At 53.6% G+C, this 21,062-nt stretch overlaps 1 protein-coding gene and 1 pseudogene across 1 annotated transcript in view; both read left to right on the forward strand.

Annotated features, from left to right (window-relative positions):
- The window catches only part of PPP1R37 (protein phosphatase 1 regulatory subunit 37), a 54,679-nt gene that overhangs the window by 25,988 nt on the left and 7,629 nt on the right, over positions 1 to 21,062 (forward strand). The window contains exon 2 of the mRNA XM_033223631.1: positions 20,283 to 20,380. Coding sequence (XP_033079522.1) covers positions 20,283 to 20,380 — 98 coding nt within the window. The remainder of the gene's footprint in view (positions 1 to 20,282; positions 20,381 to 21,062) is intronic.
- LOC117091387 lies at positions 5,375 to 10,785 on the forward strand (annotated as a pseudogene).

Genomic DNA, 21,062 nt, shown 5'->3' on the forward strand with positions numbered 1-21,062 from the left:
GCCTCCATCTGGCTGTCCTGTCCCTCAGGGGTGGGCATGAGGCCCAAGTTCCTTCCTTCCTTTAGCCCATGTTCACTGAGCACCTGCTGGCTGGGCCCCAGGGAGCCACCCAGGTGGCTGCCCCACAGCTGGGCTGGGCTTTATAACTGATGCTGTCATGAGAGACTGGCCTTGGTGCCAGACCTCCCTCCCGGCCCAGCTGCTGCCTCTGGGCTCCTTGTGGGCCACCACCTCTGAGCAGCTGCTGCCTTTTTTTTTTTTCTCATTTAACTTTTTGTTTTGTTTTTTGGGTTTTTGAGATGGAGTCTCATTCTGTCACCCAGGCTGGAGTGCAGTGGTGTGATCTCACTCACGGCAGCCTCCACCTCCTGGGTTCAAGTGATTCTCCCGCCCCAGCCTCCTGAGAAGCTGGGATTACAGGCACATGCCAGAACGCCTAATTTTTTTCTTTTTTTTTTTTTTTTTGAGACAGAGTCTTGCTCTCTGTCACCCAGGCTGGAGTGCAGTGGCATGATCTTGGCTCACTGCAGCCTGTGCTTCCCAGGTTCAAACGATTCTCCTGCCTCAGCCTCCTGAGTGGCTGGGATTACAGGCATGTGTCACCACACCTGGCTAATTTTTGTGTTTTGTAGAGATGGGGTTTTGCCCTGCTGGCCAGGCTGGTCTCGAACTCCTGACCTCAAGTGATCCGCCCACCTTGGCCTCCCAAAGTGCTGGGATCACAGGCATGAGCCTCCGTGCCTGGCCCATTTAACTGTTTTTTGATGGACATTTTCAGACACAAGAAAGTAGGAGTATAATGAGCCTGATGGACCAACCCACTTTCCGGCTTCAGAATTGATGACTATGTGGTCAGTCTGTTCCCATCTATCCCCATGCCACTCTCACTCACATTATTTTGCAGCAGCTCTAACATAGCTATTATTTTACCTATACGTTGCTTCTGAAACAGTGGGAACACTCCGCCCCAAGCCAGCACCCTCTGTCCTCCACTGTCATCTGTCCAGGCCCAGGATCAGACCACTGGGAAAGTGGCCAGATAGGGCTGTCCCCTCTGTGGCTCTGCACACAGGAGAGGTAGCTGGGTGTGGTGCTCAGAGAAGAGCTAGCTCCACCCACCAGCCCTGGCACAGCCTTTCTGTTTGAGGGAGGCTGCCGCCCTAGGAGGGGCTTTAGGGGCTGCCAGTAAGCCCAGAGAAGGGACTGCGGTCCTCTTTGTTCCTGGTTCCTGGCTGCTTCACTGGCTGCTCCATCTCGCTGTTCATTATCTTTTAAATAATGTGCACAGATTTTTTATCCCCCCCTCTTTCTTGCGTAAAGGGTAGCATTCATGAGCATACCGTTCTGCACCTTACTTTTTTCATTTGTGTCTTGAAAACTGTTCCCTGTCGGCTGAGAGCGCGCACACTCATTCTCGGTGGCGGCAGGGCTCCACTGCCTGGATGAACTCTGGGGAACTGGCCGGCTCCTGCTGGTGGATGTTGTGGTTGGTTCCAGTTCTGCATTCTCAAGCTGCTGCAGTGACTGTCCTTACATGTATGGTTTTCCATCTTTGCAAGTATGTCTGTAGGATTAATCTCCAAGTGTGGAATTGCTAATCAAAAGGTATATGCATGGCATGTGTACTTTTTTTTTTTTTGAGCTGGAGTCTTGCTCTGTTGCCCAGGCTGGAGTGCAGTGGCACTATCTCATTGCAACATCCTCCTCCCAGGTTCAAGCAATTCTCCTCCCAAATAGCTGGGATTATAGGCAAGGATTACCTGGCTAATTTTTGTATTTTTAGTAGAGACAGGGTTTCACCATGTTGGCCAGGATGGTCTCGAGCAACTCCTGACCTCAGGTGATCTGCCTGCCTTAGCCTTGGCCTCTCAAAGTGTTGGGATTACAGGCGTGACCCACCGCGCCCCACACATTTGTACTTTTGACTGGTCTTGCCGAATTGCCTTTGAGAGGGAACCATGTCCTTGGTCAGGTCCATTCTCATCTCTAAGCCTCCTCTGGAAAGTTGGGGAGATAATTTCTATTTCTCAGGGCTGTTAGGAAGTGGAAACGAGATCAGTTTGTCAGTCGCTTAGTTTTGGGAGTAGGTGCAAAGTTACGGCTCCACTGGTAAAGCGCGGTAGAAGGGCCCCACGCAGCGCTTGTTCTCTTCCCCCATCCCTCTCTGCTGAGTGCCACCGGGGGTTGTGGGGGTGGTGGGAGAGGGTGGAGATGACACTGTTGGGAGATGCGGGGCAGTGGCTGGAAGGAGGGGTCAGAAGCACAGACCTGCATTCACACTTACACTCTGGGATGAGGGACTTTCCTCCTCACGGCGTCTGTCTCCCTGCCATGGGAGGCAGTGCGTATGTCAGCCATGCTCTCGGCTGTAAGCTCAGAAACAGACCCTTGCAGGATCATAGCAAGGGAATGTGTGGGGAGGATGTCACCAGGCAGGAGGACGCCTGGGCCCTTCGATGGGCGGGAGTGAGGCCACTGGTTTCCCTAGGTAGGTAGCTCACCAAATATAGGAAGAGCCTTCTCCACCCAGGAAATCTGACCAGTGCCACACAGTGAATATACAGGGTCCTCACGCAAGAACCTGAGAGGTGTGTAGGCAGCTATGTGCAGTCTATACAGGGAGTCCAGAGGCTGGTGTGAGCCCTGCCCTTGAGGGGCCTCTGGATGCCTGCAGTGGGGTGCCGGGGGCCTCCACGGGCATCATTCTGTGGTTGCTCCAGGATTGGACTTAGAGATCCGGGTTTGAGCACATCAGCCTGCCCTGGGGCCCCCTTCAGTAAAGATACTCCCCTGAGAAATGCCTGCCTTTGGGAAGCCTGCTGCATTGGGCTTACATGACTGATCAGACTCTGATTCTGGGTGGAGCAGCCTGGGGAAGGGCTTGGAGGCGGGAGTGAAGATGGTCTCCACGTGGGCAGTGTAGACGTGTGGTTTTGCAGGGACAGAGACTGTGCAGCAGCACATCCGCAGAGGTAGGGAGGCCTTGAGGGCATGTGGCTCCCACAGAAAGCTCTGTGGGTGCTCTTCTGCCTCCTCCTCCCTATTTCAGGCCCCAGGAGGCCTTGTGTGGTTCTATCCCTCCCCTGCTCCCCAACTGAGGCTGTGGCATTGTGGGAGCACGGGAAGCAACTGGACACCCGGCGAAGGTGTGTAGAAGGCATTTGCCCCAGGCTGGCTCTGGGCTGAGCACATCGGTTGATGGCCTCATCACATGCATCCCTTCACTTCCTGAGTACGGGGTACCCAACAGCCTGCCATAGACAAGAAGGGACCTTCCCTGAGTTCACCCAGCTGGCCCTGTCTGAGCTGGGAACTCACACCTGCGCTGACTCCAGAGCCCCACCCCAGCCCCACCTTCGTGTTGCTTCAGTCAACACGTATTTATTGAGCACTTACTGTGTGCCCAGTAACGACCTTTCTGGGGATATTTCAGTGAACAAAAGGGGTAAGAGTTCTCCCCTCATTATAGCATAAATGCACAGATAGCCAAGTACGCTTCCTGCTAGGTTCGTGAGAAGCCAAGCGTAGCATAAATGCACAGATAGCCAAGTACGCTTCCTGCTAGGTCGTGAGAAGCCAAGCATAGCATAAATGCACAGATAAGCCAAGTACGCTTGCTGCTAGGTCGTGAGAAGTGCCACCTAGAGAAGGAAGCAGGGATTCACAGTGATAAAGGGGCTGACTTTTCGGAGGGTGGCCAGGGAAGGCCTTTGAGGAGGTGACTTGGGAGTGTAGACCTGCAGGCAAGGAGGGAAGGAGCCGTTGGGATGTGAGAAAGAGAGGTGCTCAGGGGCAGGGGGTAACAGGTGCAAAGGCCCTGAGGCACTGTGTTCAGATGGTTCTGCCACTGGCAAGGATCAGGACCTCAATGACTAGAGCAGCCCCTCCCCAGCGCCCCCAAGTGAGGTCTGGCCATGCAGCTCTCCCATCTGTATGCTTTGCCTCCCGTGCTCCATAAGCAGGACCCCGACCCCTCCAGTCTCCTTGCTGACCCCTCTCGTCTCACACTCCAGGTCCTGATCCGTGCAACTCACTGCCGGATGCATCGGGCAGCCTCCTGCACCTGCACTTTCTTCACAAAGTTCTCTCTGCCGGGGACGCCTTTTGCATCTTTGCCATCTCTGAGACTTTTCCAGATGCCTCCCTCCGCAGCTGATCCCAGCCTGGCCATCCTCCCTGCTTCCATGTCCCCTCCCTCCCTCCCTCCCTCCATCATAGCCTTGATGCTGTTCTGCCACTGCCCCTGGATTTGTCTCGCTGATTGTGCAGAAGGCTCTGGGACAGGGCTGGCTTGTGGGGGATTGGGCCACTGCCTATTGGAGGCATTTGGGGGCTGTCCCCGGGGTGAGTGCACCCCAGGCTGGGCCAGGTGCCCATACCTCTCCCGCCCAGCACTGGCACCTGTGAAGGGCCTCTGGAGGCTGGGTCTTCCTATAGGCACCAGGAAGAAACCTACAAGCGCATCCCTACTGAGGGCAGGACCCGCTCTCCACATCCTGGAAACCCAACAGAGAAAGACAGTCTGTCTGGCAGCCTCCCTGTCTTGAAGTTCTTGAGAAGGCTGCATTTCTAGGCCCCCACAACCTGTCTGTCCGGTTTGAAGCCCGGGGCCTGAGAGCTTCAGGGTACTGATGCAGGACAGAGACAGCTCTAGTTCAAGCCTCCCTCTGTCCGCTCCCAGAGGTGTGACCTCAGAAGACCATGCCTTCTGTAGCTTGGTAGAGGCTGGAAATTCTACTCTTCAGGATTATGATGCAGATTAAATGCAGTAATCGGGTGTTTGGTAGAGTGCCAGGTAGGGAAGGGGTTCAATAAAGAGCTGCTCGCACCATTCTGTGCAGGGAGTGCTTTAGGGCATGTTTTAGAATTTTAGAGTGTGTTTCACTACATGAGTAGCTTCTTGCAGCTTCGAGGCCCTGGCATCCCTCTCCCCTGCCTGCGGGCTTCCTTGTTCACTGGGCCAAGTCCCTGCAGTAATCTTACTAAGCATGGAGCAGACCGGGCCCTTCCTGGCCAGAACATCCCCATCTACCTTCAGGGTCTACTGCAGTGACCAGATGTGAGCTTTTCCCCTGTCTGCTCACTCACCTTCTCTGTGCCTGTCTTGACACCTTCTCTGTGCCTGGTCCCATGTGGGGCAATGTTGGGGAAACAGTGTGGACCACAGACCACCCCATGCTGTCTTCCTAGGGCTCATAGTCCAGTGGGGGAGACACACAGGTCTCCAGATGGTGACAACTCAGAGGGGACGGGGCTGAGGCGGGGAGGCCAGAGGGTGGGGCCTGTCCTACCGTGGGGGTCAGGGAGGGCTTCCTGGAGAAGGCACCGCTAAGCTGAGAATTGAAGTAGTAAGCAATGAGAGCATGTACCATGTAATATGTAAAGGGGAGGGAGAATGTGAGGTGCTGGGAAGCACTAGACCCTCTGGGGAAGGGAAGAATTTGGGATGTGGCCAGAGCACAATGTCCCGTGAGTGGAGAGGTCCAGATTTTTCTATTTTTCTTTTCTTTTTTTTCCCCCAGTGATCCTAGAAATCCTCCCAAGAGAGGTCCAGATTTTTGACAAGGCTGAAAGGCAGCCCCTGAGACCTGACTCTACCTGTCTGCCTGGCCTTTGCTCAGTCTAGTGCGTGCACGGCCCCCTTCTTGCTCTCACGCATCATCTGTGTGCTCCTTCCCCACCAGACAAGAACCCCTGGAGGGCAGGGACCAGTTCAGAGCCATCCCTGTCTCCCCAGTGCCAGCACAGAGCTTGGCCTGAGTAGGTTTTGGGTGCTGGGCTTGGTGACTCACACCTGTAATCCCAACATTTTGGGAGGCTGGGGCAGGAGGATCACCTGAGCCCGGGAGTTCAAGACCAACCTGTACAACATAGTGAGACCCGGTCTCTACATAAAAAAAGAAAACTAGCCAAGCATGGTAGGGCATGCCTGTAGTCCCAGCTACTTTGGAGGTTGAAGTGGGAGGACCACTTGAGCCCAGGAGTGCAAGGCTGCAGTGAGCTATGATTGAGCTGCTGAACTCCCACCTGGGCGACAGATGGGGACCCCCCAAAAAATAGGTTTTGGGAAATGTTTAGCAGATGAGAGGCAAGACGGAATTCTCCTAAATTTGAAGCCTGACGCAGAATGGTTGAAGCAAAAAGAGATTTGTTGTCTTATGGATCTGAAGGATCCTGAATAGTGTGGCGTCAGGCACAATATCTCTTTATCAAACGATATCTCTTTAATCTCTGAGCTTGGCCAGGCACAGTGGCTCACGCCTGTAATCCCAGCACTTCGGGGGGCCGAGGCGGGTGGATCATGAGGTCAAGAGATGGAGACCATCCTGGCTAACATGGTGAAACCCCATCTCTACTAAAAGTATAAAAATTAGCTGGGCGTGGTAGCACGTGTATATAGTACCAGCTACTCAGGAGGCTGAGGCAGGAGAATCACTTGAACCCAGGAGGCAGAGGTTGCAGTGAGCCAAGATCGCACCACTGCACTCCAGCCTGGCAACAGAGCAAGACTCCATCTAAAAAAAATATCGGAGCTTGGCTTTCCTCTGAGCTGGCTTCATTCTGGGGAGGCTGTTGTCTGCAGGGAGTGCACTCCTGACGGGTGCAGGAATGGCTGCCCGTAGCTCTAGAAATGAGATGCAGTCTTAACCACCCTAGTGGGAAGAGAGCTCCTCTCTCCTGAGAGTTCCATCTTAGGCCTTAGGACCGGCTGTGGCTGGCTCTGTAACCTTCCTGTCCCCGACCAATCACTGTAACAGAGGTTGGGGACAGGGCACCTCTCCACTCCTAGAACAGCGGGGGGGAGGACAGCGGGGAGTCAAGGTAAGGTGAAGAGGCCTGCCCAGGGTCCTGGGGTGAGAGAGATTGGGTGACCAAAGCTGGTCCACCCAGGGGAAGATAGGAAGAGAAGTGGGCCATTCTGGCGTCAGACCACTTCATCCTTTCCCAGACCCTACGCCAAGGCAGAGCTCCCTGTAGGGTGAGTTTCTCACTTGACCTGAAATCTCTCCCTGTGGGGCTGCTGCAAGTGCACAGGCTTCAGGGCAGGTGGCCCACACCCCCCGCGCCCCAGCCTCCTGCCCGCGGGTGTGCAGCCCAACCACCCGGATAGGGGAGGATGGTGCCCAAGTCATGGGGGCTCAGACAAGCATGGAGAGTCCTGCAGAGAGGCCCAGCACCAAGGTTCCCAGGCTGCTCCTGGAGATGCTGTCCCACATGGGCCGGTCACCCACCTGCCATGAGACTCCCAGCTGGGACCTTCCCTGCAGAGTCTGTGAGGTGGAACGATGGTGATGGTGCCCCCTTGTGGGGTAGGTGCATGTGGCAGGCACAGAGTGGTGGCAGCAACTGTAACACACGGTTCTGGGTGGGGGCGGGGACAGGGGCCCTCCCTGTGTACCCTGTGGTGCTGAGTGCCAGACTGGGTGAGCTCACCAAGCCCTCCTTGGGAAGGTGCTGTTGATGCAGCAGGGAGGCCCAGGGCGGTCACCGCTCTGTGCTGTTGGCGACGGAGCAGGGATCGGAACCCAGGCGCCTGGCTTCGAGTCCTCCGCGCTGTGGCGGAATGGGGCTCTGCCATGTTGGTGGTTATTTATTGTTGTGAACAAGAGCTCAGGCCTGGTTTCCAGGTGTGACTTTACTGCACCCTTACCCTACCTCCGTGGCTTGAGAATTCTGGAAAATACCACAATAAGTGTTTCTTCTCTCTTGAAATTTTGTAAATAACATTTGCCTGCACGCTGTCAGAAGAAAATGACACCTCTATTTCCACGTGTTGCAGTATTTCCTGGCTTGGGACCCCACCAGCTTCCCAGTCACCCAGGCTTGAAGCCAGGTTCTTCCTCGCTTCTCTCCCCACCCTGCCCATCCCTGTGCATGTAGCAGTGACCAAGTCCTATTGATTATCTGATTATCTGCCAGAAGCCTCAGGAATGGCAGCCTTCTGAGTTAGCACAGGGCACCAGGAGCACAGCCTGTGGCCAGGCTGCGCAGGGGCTGGTGATGTTGGTTTCTCTCACCTTAACGTGTGACTTGTGTAGTAATACGGTCCTATATCACTTAATGACGACACATTCCAAGAACTGCGTCATTAGGTGATTACATGGTTGTGTGAACATCCTAGTGGATTTACACAAACCTAGGTGGCATAGGCCAGGCCCCGTGGCTCACGCCTGTAATCCCAGCACTTTGGGAGCCTGAGGCGGGCGGATCACCTGAGGTGGGGAGTTCAAGACCAGCCTGACCAACATGATGAAACCCCATCTCTACTAAAAATACAAAGTTAGCCAGGTGTGGTGGTGGGCATCTGTAATCTCAGCTACTTGGGAGGCTGAGGCAGAAGGAGAATCATTTGAAACTGGGAGGCAGAGGTTGCATTGAGCCAAGATCATGCTATTATACTCCAGCCTAGGCAAGAAGAGCGAAACTACGTCTCAAAAAACAAACAAAAAAACTTAGGTGGCATAGCCTACTGCACACCTGGGCTACCTGGAATAGCCTAGTGCTCCTGGGCTCCACACCTGCATAGCACGTGACTGTGCTGAGTACCCTCGGCAACTGTAACACAGCGTAGGTATTTGTGTATATGAACATAGACAAGGGACGGTAAATATATAGTGGGAAATCTTATGGGACCACCGCCTGCATACTCAGTCCATCATTGACTGAAATGGCTTTATGCGGCTTATAACTAGACGTGTATGTGCCTCAGTATTCAAAAGATGTGAAAAGGTGGACAGAGATTCAACATAAAGAAATGATAAATGTTTGGGCCGGGTGTGGTGGCTCATGCCTGTAATCCCAGCACTGTGGGAGGCCGAGGCGAACGGGTCATGAGGTCAGGAGATTGAGACCATCCTGGCTAACACAGCGAAACCCTGTCTCTATTAAAAGTACAAAAATTGGCCGGGCGCGGTGGCTCAAGCCTGTAATCCCAGCACTTTGGGAGGCTGAGGCTTTCGGATCACCTGGGGTCAGGAGAATGGCGTGAGCCTGGGAGGCGGAGCTTGCAGTGAGCTGAGATCCAGCCACTGCACTCCAGCCTGGGCAACAGAGCGAGACCCCGTCTCAAAAAAAAAAAAAAAAAAAGGTACAAAAATTAGCCAGGTGTGGTGGTGCGCGCCTGTAGTCCCAGCTACTAGGGAGGCTAAGGCAGGAGAATCCCTTGAACCCGGGAGGCGGAGGTTGCAGTGAGCCGAGATCGTGCCACTACCCTCCAGTCTGGGCAACAGAGCGAGACTCCATCTCAAAAAAAAAAAAAAAGATAAATGTTTGAGGTGATATGATAATTACCCTGACTCAATCCTTGTATGCATTTATTGAAATACCACATGTACCCCATAAATATGTATAATAATTATGTATCAATAAAATTAAACATTTTAAAAAAGGTATATAGAGAGAAGTAAGTTTCTCTCCCTGTTCTCCTTCAGCTTTGCCTTCCTAAAAGCATCCACCTAGTTTATTGTATGTCCTTCCAGAAGGATCTCTGATGGAGCTTAGCTAACGACAGTCCACAGCAGCCACAGCCTAGGCCAGCCGACAGAGTTTGTAAATAAAGTTTTATTTGCACATGTCCAGGCTCATTTGTTTATATACTGTCTGTTACTCTTTTCATGCTACAAGGCAGAGTTGATAGTTGCTGCAGAGCCTAGTCTGATCATTTAAGCAAAATAGTGTGATGCTAGCGGGCGCCTGTAGTCCCAGCTACTCGGGAGGCTGAGGCAGGAGAATGGCGTAAACCCCGGAGGCGGAGCTTGCAGTGAGCTGAGATCCGGCCACTGCACTCCAGCCCGGGTGACAGAGCGAGACTCCGTCTCAAAAAAAAAAAAAAAAAAAATAGTGTGATGCCTGCAGCTGTGTGTGTTTAAAGTCAAGGCAAGGTGGTAGAGGCAGCGGCAGCAGAAGGCCCAGAGGCAGGAAGAAGACAGGGTTGAGTCAGTGTGTTTGCGAGAGTTGAAATCGAAGCCTCTTAAAATGGCAGATGATTTGGACTTCGAGACAAGAGATGCAGGGGCCTCGGCCGCCTTCCCAATGCGGTGCTCAGCGTTATATAACAATGGCTTCGTGGTGCTCAAAGGCTGGCCTTACTTGTAAGATGGTCACGATGTCTACTTGTAAGACTGGCAAGCACAGCCGTGCCAAGGTCCAGCTGTTTGGCACTGACATCTTTACTAGAAAGAAATATAAAGATAATTGCCTGTCAACTTATAATGTGGGTGTCCCCAACATCAAAAGGAATGACTTCCAGATGATTGGCATCCAGGGTGGGTACCCCTCACTGCTCCAGGACATCAGGGAGGTGCAAGAGGACCATCGTCTGCCTGAGGAGACCTTGGCAAGGAGATCGAGCAAAAGTACAACTGTGGAGAAGGGCCCCTGATCACCGTGCTGTCTGCCATGACATAGGAGGCAGCTGTTGTAGTCAAGGCCATGGCAGAAGAACTGGCTGCCAGGGTGACTGGCGGCAGTGGCAGCAGTGATCCTCTGAGCCTGCAGAGCCGCTCCCCGGCCTTCCCTAGGCTGGACTCCTCCCACACAATGTGTTTGATGTTTTAGTTTGGTTTTTCCCACCCCCTCAATCTGTCAGGGAGCCCCTGCCCTTCGTCTAGCTCCCTTGGCCAGGTGCTAGCAAAGCCATGGCCTTGATGAAGCTGCCATCCTTTTCCCTGCTTGCACTACAGCCCTGGTCAGGGGAGAAGGTGGGTGATGCTTGTGGTCTATTTATTTATTTTGAGACAGAGTCTCACTCTGTTGCCCAAGCTAGAGTGCAGTGACACCATCTCAGCTCGCTGCAACCTCCACCTCCCAGGTTCAAGCGATTCTCCTGCCTCAGCCTCCTGAGTAGCTGGGATTACAGGCATGTGCCACCATGCCAGGCTAGTTTTTGTATTTTTAGTAGAGACAGGGTTTCACCATGTTGGCCAGGCTGGTCTTGAACTCCTAACCTCAGGTGATCCGCCCGCCTCGGCCTCCCAAAGTACTGAGATTACAGGTGTGAGCCACCACACCCGGCCTTACTTATTTTTTTAAATTCAACCTGGAATCAGAAAACGGTGGATTCTGGCACATGGTCCTTGTGTCCTCCCCACTCATCCCTGGTCTGGTCCCCTGTTCCCCATGGCCCTTTACCCTAAGCACCATCCCCACAGACTGGGGCCAGCCCCCTGCCCTACCTAAGATGGGGAGGGAAGAGGAGGAAAGGGGAGGGGTCCTGCCCCCATGGGCTTTACCCTTCCCTGCAATCTCTCTCCCCAACACATTTGTTAAAATCAAACCTGAATAAAACTACAAGTTTAATATAGAGAAAAACAATAATAAAGTTGAGGCAGACCTGGACCTTTTAGTCTGTACTCCTGCCTCTGTGAGCCTTGACTCTGAAAAGGGGATAGTAAAAGGATGTCTCTTGGAGTGGCTCGGGGGCTTCTTTGGGGTCCGGGCAGCACAGGACCTAACCAGCAGGGTGTCAGTGTCTGGGCTGCAGGCATTGACTCGCCTGTGTCCCACAACCCCTCTTGGAACTGGAGCACTAGCAGGGGCTCAGCCGCCAAAATCTAGGGACAGATGAGGCTGTCACCATCCAAGATGGAAGAGCACTTACAGGAAATCTGGTGTGTCATTCCTGGCTGCCCACCTGCACGACCAGGCCCCTCCCCGTGAGTACTGCAGGGGACCCTACTCCTGCAGAAAACAAGCCTCCCATGAGCCTGAATCCATCCTGTCGCTGCTCTGCCCCCCGCCCCCAGTGGCTCCGGTCTCCCGCAGAATGAGTGAAGTCCTCACCAGGGTCCACTGGGTCGCCGTCCCACGTCATCCCCAGTGCTCCCCTCCCAGTGTGCATTGGTGCCGGACCTGCTCCCACCGTCACACTTAAGCCCACCCCAGTGGTTGCTGCCTGCTGCGGGGTTTGCACAGGGACTCCTGAATGAAGACCCAGACCTGAGCCCGGTTGGGCCTATGGGAACACTCCTTTCAAGGCCAGCTCACCCTTGGCTCCTTTCTGTTCATTCCAAAATAGCAAAATAACACCTGCATTGCAAAGCATGGTTATTCTAAGGCTGGTTGTCATATGGGGGCCTGTTAAAATCTGGGCCCCTGGGCCCTAGCTAGGACCTCCTGACTCTGGTGCTTTGTGAACCCGGCTTGCAGACATCCCGATTTCATGTGGTGGACACCGGGACACGGGAAGGTCGTCTCCAGCCCGAGGTCAGCATGGTCGTCAGGGAGCAGCCCTAAATACTCCTCCTTCAGGCTTGTCTGGACATCCTCCCTCCTCATCCCTCCTCTGAGAGCTGACGCCCTCCCACCGTGTCCCCGGCCCCACACAGCGTTGCTTCCTGGTGTTTTGACTCCCACTTGGATGACTGTGTCTGTTTCCCCCGCCCTGCTCCAGGCTGGCATGGATGGTGTGAGTCATCACCGCCCCCGATGCCCAACCTGTCCTTGCATCTCGTGGGTACCATTGCACCTGTGTGCAAATGCCAGACAGACATCTCTGTGCCTGTCACCTGATGCCTGGCATCAGGTTTCTCTCTGTCCCTTTGTGAGGGCCACAGCCTGCGGCGGGAGAGGGAGACAAGCTCTGTTTGACCTTCATCCTCTCCCCGGGGAGCTGGCTGCCACCTGCTGGGCAAGCGGCAGAGCCCCATCCCTGCAGCAGCAAGGCCCTGCCCACCAGCTGCTGCACACCAGTGTCTCTCCCTGGAGCTCATGCCTTTCACCATCCCACCCAGGTCTCCCCACACCCTGCCTCTACTCCGGCCCTTCCTCCCCCTCAGGCCAGACAAGGGAGCCGAGAGTTAAGCTGTGCTCTGGTTTCAGAGCAAGACAGTCCTGGGATGTGTTCTAGTCCCGCCACTTCCAGGCTCCATGACTTGGGCAGGTGTCTTTTCTTCTCCCAGATTGCTTCCCTGATAAGATGGAAGTCTAGTTATGCCAGCATCATAGGGGTGCTGAGCTGGCCAAGTGAAATTGTGCATGGGAAGTACTTAGGAGCTAGGTGAGGCAGCTCACGCCTGTAATTACAGCACTTTGGGAGGCTGAGGCAGGAGGATTGCTGGAGGCTGGGAGTTCAAGACCAGCCTGGGCAACATAGCAAGACCTTGACTGTTTAGAAAGAAAAAGAGGCCAGGCACGGTGGCTCACACCTGTAATCCCAGCACTATGGGAGGCCGAGACGGGTGGATCACGAGGTCAGGAGATCAAGACCATCCTGGCTAACACGGTGAAACCCCGTCTCTACTAAAAGTGCAAAAAGATTAGCCGGGAGTGGTGGTGGGCGCCTGTAGTCCCAGCTACTTGGGAGGCTGAGGCAGGAGAATGGCGTGAACCCATCACGTCACTGCACTCCAGCCTGGGCAACAGAGTGAGACTCTGTCTCAAAAAAAAAAAAAAAAAGAAAGTGCTTAGCACTATGCATTACACAGAGTAAGTTTCTGATACCGGGAAGCGGCTGCCACCATCACCACCACCATCATCTTTTTCCCCATTTGTGTCTCCTGGTGACTAAGCCAGCACTGTGACACTGGTGCCAGTACTTCATGGTGCGCTCATGGCCCTTGTTGCCTGCGACCCCACAGGTGTCCCTTTCAGGGAGGGAAAGAAAGAGGTTTTTGTGATCGTTTGTCACAGCCTTGGCAGGCCAGGGATGGAACTCAGGTCTTGTTATTCCAAGCCATTACCTCTGCAGATCCATCCCCAACACACGCTTGCTTTGTAGAAAATACACACACACGACCGGGCCCGGTGGCTCACACCTGTCATCCCAGCACTTTGGGAGGCCGAGGCAGGCAGATCACAAGGTCAGGAGATCAAGAACATCTTGGCTACCACAGTGAAACCCCGTCTGTACTAAAAATACAAAAAAAATGGCCAGGCGCGGTGGCTCATGCCTGTAATCCCAGCACTTTGGGAGGCCGAGGTGGGCGGATCACAAGGTCAGGAGATCAAGACCATCCTGGCTAACACGGTGAAACCCCGTCTCTACTAAAAATACAAAAAATTAACCAGGCGTGGTGGTGGGCGCCTGTAGTCCCAGCTACTCGGGAGTCTGAAGCAGGAGAATGGCGTGAACCCGGGAGGCGGAGCTTGCAGCGAGCCGAGATTGCGCCACTGCACTCCAGCCTGGGCAGCAGAACGAGACTCGTCTCAGAAAAAAAAAAAAAGAAAATACACACACACCCAAACACATGTGTTCTGAACATACCTCTCCTCCTTTCTGACATCCACTTGAATTCTGGTCCCTGCTTAACAGGCCTTCAGAGCCTTGGACTTGAGCAAATGCATCTGAGCCCTGACCTTGAGACCCACACTCACATGTGTGCCCACCCCACATACACGTGTGCACATAGTGGATGTACTGCATGCTGGAGAAACAACAGGAATGTAAAAGCTAAGGAGCACTTACATATTTTTTCTTTTTCTTTCTTTTTTTTTTTTAAGAGACAGAGTTTCGCTGTATTGCCCAGGCTGGAGTACAGCAACACAATCGCAACTCACTGCAGCCTCAAACTCCCAGGCTCAAGCTATCCTCCCACCTCAGCCTCCCAAGTCACTGCGACCACAGGCACGTGCTAATTTTTGTATTTTTTGTTTGTTTTGTAGAGACAGGGTCTCACTTTGTTGCTCAGGCTGGTCTCAAACTCCTGGTTTCAAGTGATCCTCTCACCTCAGCCTCCCGAGTTGCTGGGGTTATAGGCATGCGCCATGACACCCAGCTAATTTTTGTATTTTTAGTAGAGACGGGGTTTCACCATGTTGGCCAGGCTTGTCTTGACCTCCTGGCCTCAGATGATCTGCCCTCCTCAGCCTCCCAGAGTGCTGGGATTACAGGCATGAGCCACCGCGCCCGGCCCAGAACTCATGTTCTTAACCATATTGCAAGACACTGTATCTCAGGTGGGACCTGTGAGGTGCTGTGAAGCCTGCCTAAGGTCACTGAGTGTGTGAGAGAGACAGCAAAGATCCCAGCCCCATCCCTGAGGGCCACAGCTGTGCCCTAACCGCTGCGCAGCCCTTCCCTTTGGAACCTGGCTCTGAGCTCCAGCCCGGGCCTTTGCAAGAACTGCAGTCCTGGCCGGGCGCGGTGGCTCAAGCCTGTAATCCCAGCACTTTGGGAGGCCGAGACGGGCGGATCACGAGGTCAGGAGATCGAGACCATCCTGGCTAACATGGTGAAACCCCGTCTCTACTAAAAAATACAAAAAAAACTAGCCGGGCGACATGGCGGGCGCCTGTAGTCCCAGCTGCTTGGGAGGCTGAGGCAGGAGAATGGCGTAAACCCAGGAGGCGGAGCTTGCAGTGAGCTGAGACCCGGCCACTGCACTCCAGCCTGGGCGGCAGAGCAAGACTCCGTCTCAAAAAAAAAAAAAAAAAAAAAAAGAACTGCAGTCCTGCCATGGCTGTTTGGCCTGCCCGTGGAATGGGGGTCCTGTGGCTATGCTCCCCCGGATCCTGGGGACCCACCCCTTTATGAGACTTCAGTCACTTTGCCTGGAAACCGTGACTGACAAAGATCACCTGCCTCCTGCCGCCTTAATTGAGACAATGGGCATCACATGACCTTTTCCATGCCCATCATGGGGTCATGTGGGCTGTGACATGGCGTAGTCTGGTGGGTCCAAGCTGGCCCTGTGGTCAGACCTGGTGGGCCTATCACCTCCCCTCTTGGGTCCACATTGAGTGCAGATACTGACGAACTGGGTGTGAAATGCCCCAGATAGCATGTCTCATGTGGTTAGTGCTCAGTACGCCAGAGTCAGTTATTTTGACCCACACCTGCTCATGAAGTGTCTCACGCTGCCGCTTTCTTTTCAGCCACCTGCTCACACCATTTTAAATGGATAGGTGTATGTAGGGCTTGTCCTGGGCCAGCCAGCCGCTCTCCATGCAGCCTTGGACAAGTCATCACACTCTGCCCCATGCCGCAGTTTTCTCCTCTCTCGTTTCTTTTTTTTTTTTTCCTGAAATTATTTTGTAGAGACTGGCTTTGTTGGCAAGGCCGGTCTCAAACTCTTGGCGTCAAGCAATCCTCCTGTCTGGGCCTCACATCGTGCTGGGATTGCGGGCGTGAGCCACATGCCCTGTCTCCTCTCTAAAGTGGGAGGGCACTGATACTCCCGTCGTGGCGCTGATCAGGGAATTGAAGCTGTGTTTATTGGCATTGAAAGTGCTGGGGATGGGCCTGGCGGGTGTGAGTACTGTGTCGGTGCGACATTCTGATCTGCCCATGCTCCTCTTTCTTTTTTCTTATTAATAGATTGGTTTCTTTTTTATTTGAATATATTTAGCCTTATTGCTAAGCAATGGTATTTGTAAAATCTTAGTTTTGGTGTGTTCATTCCTTTTTTTTTTTAGACAGAGTCACTCTGTCGCCCAGGCTGGAGTACAGCGGCACGATCTTGGCTCACTGCATCCTTCACGTCCCAGGCTCAAGCGGTTCTACTTGAGAGTGCCTCAGCCTCCTGAGTAGGTGGAACTACAGGAGCTCGCCACCACGCCCGGCTAATTTTTGTATTTTTAGTAGAAGTGCATTTCTGCTGCACTTCTGTAAGCACTTGGGCGGATGTGACCGCCTCAGGCTCTGGCTCTGGTGGTGACTCCTGCAAGGCGGGGCCTGGTTCCAGACCCTGTAGGTGCCCAGCTGAAGGTGTGGTCTGATTGCTCTGTGGGGAATGAAGGTTGCCAGCCTAGAAACGGGGCCTCAGGCTCACCCAGAGGCTCTCGGAACAAAGAACAGACGCCATCTTGGCCAGCTGCAGTGGCTCACACCTGTAATCCCAGCACTTTGGGAGACTGAAGCGGGTGGATCACAAGGTCAGGAGTTCAAGACCAGCCTGACCAACATGAGGAAACCCCATCTCTACTAAAATTACAAAAATTAGCCGGGCGTGGTGACACGTGCCTGTAATCCCAGCTACTCGGGAGGCTAAGGCAGGAGAATTGCTTGAACCAGGGAGGCAGAGGTTGCAGTGGATTGAGATCGTGCCACTGCACTCCAGCCTGGGCGACAGCAAAACTCAGTCTCAAAAAAAAAAAAAGAAGAGGCGCCATCTCAAGCACTTTATGTGCATGAGACCGGCTGCCATTGTGTCAGGGGTTATGGTGGTATCCAGCCTGATGCCACAGCCAGCTCTGGGCCAGCCTCCTCGCCCCAGCAGTGCCCACCCCCAGCCTGATCCTGGACTCTGGCAATGCTGTGACATGAGCCGCTGCTAAGCGTTTGCAATGCTAGGCTGGTCTGGACTTTCTCCACAAATGATTTAGTTCTGTTAGTTCACCCCGGCTGTAAAACAGCTACTCTTCTCTTCCTCATTTAAAGCTTGAGGAAGCTGAAATGTGGAGAGTTGAGAGAGTGTATCCAGAGCTCCCGAGCCAGGGGCTAGGACTTGAACCCTGGCTTCAGCCGCCGCACAGGACAGCTTAGGGTGGGCCTGGCATGACTCCCGGCTTCACAGAGTCGATGCGCTCCTTGGATGAAGCGCCCGGCAGAGTTCGTGGGCAGCAGTGCTCTGTGTGTCATGCGAATTCTTCTTATGCTTCTGATGGTTCCTCCAATTTGCATTTCCTTTTTTTTTTTTTTTTTTTGAGACGGAGTTTGGCTCTTGTCACCCAGGCTAGAGTGCAATGGCACGATCTTGGCTCACAGCAACCTCCATCCCCCAGGTTCAAGCGATTCTTCTGCCTCAGCCACCCGAGTAACTGAGACTACAGGAGCGTGCTGCCACACCCAGCTCATTTTTGTATTTTTAGTAGAGGCCGGGTTTCGCCGTGTTTCCCGGCTGGTCTTGAAATCCTGACCTCAAGTGATCCGTCCACCTCAGCCTTCCAAAGTGCTGGGATTACAGGCATGAGCCACCATGCCCGGCCCAGAATGATATTTTTAAGGAGGAACATTAAATAGGATTGCAAAGGATGCCAGGCTGAATGCTCTTCCTCGCTGACACGTGAAGTGAGAGGATGTAGCAGCAGCTGTCATAAGGCCTTCAGTCTCAGAGTAGTGATGGGCATTCAGAATCTACTATAACTTGATGCAATGGGAAAATATCTGTTGTTTCTTTTCATGGCAGTCTCAGGGTCTGCTAAACACTGTTTCTTTTCTCTCTCTCTCTCTTGGCCTCTGTTAATAAGAAGGAAATGCTAAATTTCAGTGCCGTTCATGAAAATAAAGAGATAATAAGTTTCTCCCCTCAAGTTCATGGACCCTTTAGGGGTCAGTGGACCCCGACTGGTTAAGACCGGGGCATGCATGGGCTTGTCCATGATTTGGGGTAGCTGCTGGAGTCCTGGGGGCTGCCTTCCCAGGCAGGGCCAGCTCCGGTCCCCACTAGAGCTCCAGGGTCAGCAAGCACGTGGGCCTTTGTCAGACAGCTCCTTCTCTGTCTGCAGGAGGAACACCTGCCGTCTGCTGACCACCTGCAACTCCTCCCAGGCCTCCATCCCCAAGGAGGAGGAAGTGCCCAGGCAGGAACTGGGCCTGACCTCTGGGGAGGCTGGGGACTGAGCTCTGTCGGCTTCTTTCCTCCAGCACCGCAGTTCAGCAACCCATCGCCACCCAGCACAGTGGCCAGAGAGGAGTCCCGGGTTCTGATGTTAGACTCTGCCCGGAACAGCCACCTGGACCCAGGGAGACACCATACTTCACCTGAACCCCAGCTTCTTCCCCTAGAAAACGGGGCAGTGCTTGATGAGACCAGGGGTGCAGAGGCCCTGGCCTAGCAGGGTGGCAGGAGGAGGAGTCCACACGGAGATATTACTGGACTGGAAGCTCTCTCGGGGACTCCCACTGCCTCCAGCAGCACGGGAATGGCAGCAGGGCGAGGGAGGGCCCCCCGAGAAGCTGCCAGCAAGCCCTCTTCCTGGCCCCCTTCCCTGCCCGTCCTGTCGTCTCCATTCCCAAGATCTGCTGGCCCAAAGAAGGTCTTTCTAATGGTCAGGCCTGACCTCTCCCTCTTCTGTTCCTAGCCTTTCCTTCCTGCTCCCCTGGTCACCCTGGGGTAAAATCCAAGCTCTAATAGCCAAAAACTGGAAACAGTACAAATTCTTGTCAGCTGGTGAATGGGCAAATAAAACGCAGCACATCCTATAATTACTCTTCAGCCGTATAAAGGGACTGAAACTCGGGCTCATTATGCTCAGTAAGGGAAGCCAACCGCAGAAGGCCACACAGCTTCAATTCCATTTTAATCAAATGTCCAGAAAAGGCAAATCTGTGCAGATGGAAAGCCCAGCCCTCCCTTCCGCGTGGTGGCGGCTGTGGGCCTCTCAGGGACGGGGGCTGCAGCTGTTGGGTTTGGGCTACGTCCCTTCATTCATGCTGGGAGCCACTGTCTGTTAGCCTGGGAACACCCAGGACTAGGCCTGTCCCTTCCACCTGCTTCTGTGTCCTGGGTCAGGGGGCCGGGCCCTGAATAGCTGTACGAGTATGTTTAGGTATTGAGAGTATTTTGGGAGTGGGGATTCTGAGAGGTACGTGGCATTGTAGTTGAGATCTGAGTTCAAAGCTCGGCTCCCATATATACCAGCTGGGTCATCTTGGGCAAGGCTGTTTCTCTGAGCTTGGTTTCCTTATAGGGTTAAAGTGAGGATTCATTCTTTCACCCAAATAAAGCACAAAAAAACCAAAAACCAAGGACCAGGTACAGTGGCTTATACCTGTAATCCCAGCACTTTGGGAGGCAGAAGGATTGCTGGAGCCCAGGAGTTTGAGACCAGCCTGGGCAACACAGTGAGACCCCATCTCCACCAGAAATAAAAATGACCTGGGTGTGACAGTGCACGCCTTTGGTCTCTGCTACTCAAGAGGATGCTTGAGCCTGGGAGGTCAAGGCTGCAGTGAGCCGTGTTTTCACCGCTTTACTCCAGCCTGAGCGACAGTGTGAGACCCCATCTCAAAAACAAACAAAACACTGAGACAGTGTTGGAGACGTGGTGGGGACTAAGACAGCCCCAGTCCTGTCCTCCTGGGCTCCCAGTCTAGTAGGGGAGGTGGCTGATGTGTAGAAAGATTGTGTGCTGTTCATTGTGTATTTGTATGAAGGTGCTTAGAGCCAAGGTGAGGCGTGGAGGGCTGTGCTGACTTGGGGTGGGGGTGCCCAAGGGCACCTTACCTTGGGCAGTGGCCAGCGGGGGGGCGCCTGAAAGGGAGTACAGAGCTCAGGCAGCCTGTTGTTGGGGGAGGGCTGAAGAGGGCAGTATGGGCAGAGGCCTTGGGGCAGGAGTGGGTGGAGCCCCATGAGGGACTCGGGGTGTGGACAGTCACAGGTCTGGGTCCCCTGTCCCTGCAGCCCAGAACGTGACCGTGGATGAGGTCATCGGCGCCTACAAGCAGGCCTGCCAGAAGCTGAACTGCAGGCAGATCCCTAAGCTCCTCAGGCAGCTGCAGGTATGGGAGGGGTGGGGTGGGTGCGTCCAGTGTAGGTGTCGGGGGGCCCTAGGGTGGAGCCACCCCAGCAGGAGAGGGCCTCCCACTTCCCAGCCCTAGGCGTTCATGAATACATCTTTGAAAGCCTGCTGCTCAGCTAGAGAACTAATCAGTTTCTTCATAAATATGAAGAGCACAGAATTCTATAAAGTAAGACATTCAGGTATCCGTCAGCCCCAAAAGAAACGCTGTTCCCTGGGGAAGAGACATATATACGATTCTTGTAAGTCTGAATTACAAAATTTCTTTCTTTCTTTCTTTTTTTTTTTGAGATGGAGTCTTGCTCTTGTGGTCCAGGCTGGAGTGCAGTGGCACAATCTCGGCTCACTGCAACCTCTGCCTCCTGGGTTCAAGCGATTCTCCTGCCTCAGCCTCCCAAGTAGCTGGGATTACAGGTGCCCGCCACCATGCCCAACTAATTTTTTTTGTATTTTTAGTAGTGGTGGGGTTTCGCCATGTTGGCCAGGCTGGTCTCGAACTCCTGACCTCAGGTGATCTGCCCACCTCAGCCTCTTAAAATGCTGGGATTACAGGCATGAGCCACCATGCCCAGCATATTCATAAAAGTCAGAATTACAGAAATAACATATATCCTCAGGTTAAAAAAAAATTAAAATACTACAGATCTGAAAAACCAAATCTA

Source organism: Trachypithecus francoisi, unplaced genomic scaffold (assembly GCF_009764315.1).
Source record: "Trachypithecus francoisi isolate TF-2019V2 unplaced genomic scaffold, Tfra_2.0 Lachesis_group12, whole genome shotgun sequence".
Lineage (NCBI taxonomy): Eukaryota > Metazoa > Chordata > Mammalia > Primates > Cercopithecidae > Trachypithecus > Trachypithecus francoisi.